Source organism: Pundamilia nyererei, unplaced genomic scaffold (genome assembly GCF_000239375.1).
Source record: "Pundamilia nyererei isolate P.nyererei 1_Seehausen unplaced genomic scaffold, PunNye1.0 scaffold00335, whole genome shotgun sequence".
Classification (NCBI taxonomy): Eukaryota; Metazoa; Chordata; class Actinopteri; order Cichliformes; family Cichlidae; genus Pundamilia; species Pundamilia nyererei.
In genome coordinates, this window is record NW_005187736.1 from 85,030 (window position 1) to 87,622 (window position 2,593).

At 37.3% G+C, this 2,593-nt stretch overlaps 1 protein-coding gene across 1 annotated transcript in view; it reads left to right on the top strand.

The window, feature by feature from the left end:
* mvb12ba (multivesicular body subunit 12Ba) overlaps nucleotides 1-2,593 on the top strand; it is a 34,153-nt gene that overhangs the window by 22,931 nt on the left and 8,629 nt on the right. The window contains exons 3-6 of the mRNA XM_005751934.1: nucleotides 921-1,028; nucleotides 1,136-1,232; nucleotides 1,391-1,520; nucleotides 2,007-2,147. Of these exons, the coding sequence (XP_005751991.1) occupies nucleotides 921-1,028; nucleotides 1,136-1,232; nucleotides 1,391-1,520; nucleotides 2,007-2,147 (476 nt within the window). The remainder of the gene's footprint in view (nucleotides 1-920; nucleotides 1,029-1,135; nucleotides 1,233-1,390; nucleotides 1,521-2,006; nucleotides 2,148-2,593) is intronic.

Consider the following 2,593-nt stretch of genomic DNA (forward strand, 5'->3'; position numbering starts at 1 on the left):
CAATGTGAGGTCCTGCACGGTTAAGCAGCATGATTCATAATTGAAGAATGTGATTAATGTTTTCAAATGCCTTTGTTTACAGAGTTTTTGTCATTGGCCGTTAAATGGTTCTCAAATTTAACTTGATATTTGAGTGTCTTAGTTTTACAGTTTGTTTGTTTGTTTTTTTTGTTTTTTTTTGTTTGTTTGTTTGTTTGTTTTTTGTTTCTCAAGTGATTTGGTGATTTTTTTTTTCTCCCTTGTTTAGCTGACTAAAAAATTGGCCATGAGGAAAATCTTTTCAACTATTACCTTCACAACTGCAATCAACCAAATTTGAATTTCTGTTACCTACCAGGAATTTAGCTTGTTGATACAATACAGTTTTATTTATATAACACGTTTAAAAACCCAAAGGCACACCAAAGTGCTTCCTCATTATACAGAGAATCAACGTAAATCAATTAACAAAGTACAGATTGGGCACTAGCACAGATAGAAGGCATGCACTAATAGACCAGAAGAGTTAAGTAAAATAGGTATCGAACCTCAAATCGGGAGGAAGGTCAGTTCATGAATACAAAATATCAACTAAGAAGTTAAAAACCAGCAATAAAATTATTTATAAGTTTAATAAGGGTATTAAGTGGTCGGGAATAAGCCAGGTTAAATAAGTAAGCTTTCAATCTTGATTTGAAGGATTGAATAGAGTCTGTGGCACGAATAGAAGCAGGGAGGCTATTCCAAAGTTTAGGTACAACTGAAGCAAAGGCACGAGCACCTCTGGTCTTCAGCCTAAACTTAGGTTGGGCCACGAGTAATTGACCTGATGGTCTTAAAGCTCAGCAAGGAGTGTACAGATTGAGGAGATCATCCACAGATCCACAGATATTGTTATTCTTGTCTCAGAATAATGAAAATCTATCCCCCTCTGCTTATAGATCTCAACAACAACAGATGGCCTAGATGCTGACCTGTGGAAAGACGGACTTTTCAAATCCAAGGTGACCCGATACCTTTGCTTCACCAGAGTTTTCTCTAAAGAAAATGTAAGTTTACTTACCTCCTCAACAGTTAAATAAGTGTCCCACCCCCTCTCCAATAAACATCTCCTTTCTCAATACCATATTCTTGTACTCTATTCTTTCCTCTGCAGAGCCATTTAGGTAATGTTCTTGTGGACATGAAGCTGATTGATATAAAGGACACTTTGCCTGTGGGTTTCATCCCAATCCAGGAAACTGTTGATACTCGTAAGTTATTATCTCAAGTGGAAAGACACTTAGAGCCTCAATGTGTGGTAAGAATATGTGAAAATAATTAATCTTTTTAACCTCTGAAATTAGAATTGTTTGTTATTCATGAACCACCTTGTTGTGGAATGACCGTCAGTTTGTGTTTTCTGCAACAGAGGAGCAGGCCTTCAGGAAGAGGCGACTCTGCATCAAATTTATTCCACGGGACTCCACAGAGGCAGCCATCTGTGATATCCGCATCCTGGGACGCTCCAAGCAGGCACCTCCTCAGTATACCTTTATAGGGTGAGCATTGCAACTTCCAGTCAAATGTAACTTTTTGTTTTGTTTTCTTTTTTTTTTAAACAGAAGAAAATAGTTTATAAATAAAAAAGTTGTTTGTACTGTAATGGAATCACTCCATTTGGCATAACAGTTTCCACTTACTCCAGAAATCAAGTCACATTAATCTTTTTTACGTTTTTAATGTATGATGGAATGTTCAGGGCATTTCTATCAGAAAGTTTTCTACATGAAAAGACACTTCCAGTATGTCAGATGTGTTCCACATGAGAGCTAACGAATCCAAATCATTTCTGGCAAAGTGTTTATTTAAAAAAAAAAAAAACCTTTGTCCCCAAAACATTTCTAGGATAATTGCTTAGAGAATGTATGAAGGGGAAAGGAGGGCATGGATTTAATACACACACGCTTTGACTAGCAGGTTTACATTAACCCTGGAACTGGTGTCAGCGCTTTCTGCTTAATAATGCTTCTAACATTGTTTGACAGAGAGCTCAACAACATGGGAATCTGGTATCGCATGGGAAATGTGCCTCGGGCCCAGGACTCCACACACACACAAACCATCAACAACACCCAGAATGTGAATTCCTCCAGCTCAGGATCAGCCCCACCAGCTCCCATGCTTAAGTAAATTCACTCTAATGATGTGCTAGTACTTGTATGTAATTGTCTTCACTTGTATCTCTTATTAGTTCTTGTAACCTTAAAAGAGAAATACAACACAAAACAAAGCAAGTGCACTGTAACAATACAGGTTGCACAGATTAGCACTTTAGTTTATCTTGGTATTGCCTAGAGGTTATGGAATGTACATGCAAGTAGTGATTCATTTGCTTGTGAGTGCCCCAACACAGAGAAGATGTATCTTCAGATGTCACAAAAATTGTTATGATGATATGTTTAAATTAACAATGGATATTTATTTTTACACCTTTGAATGAATCAGTGGAGGAACTTCCTTAACTTTCTTGTCATCTTCCTATTTCAATTGTTCCAGATCGTATGCCTCCATGTCCATATTACCAAATCCAGTAAACATCTGTGGTCTTTCTCTTTTTCTCCTCCCTGGCAGC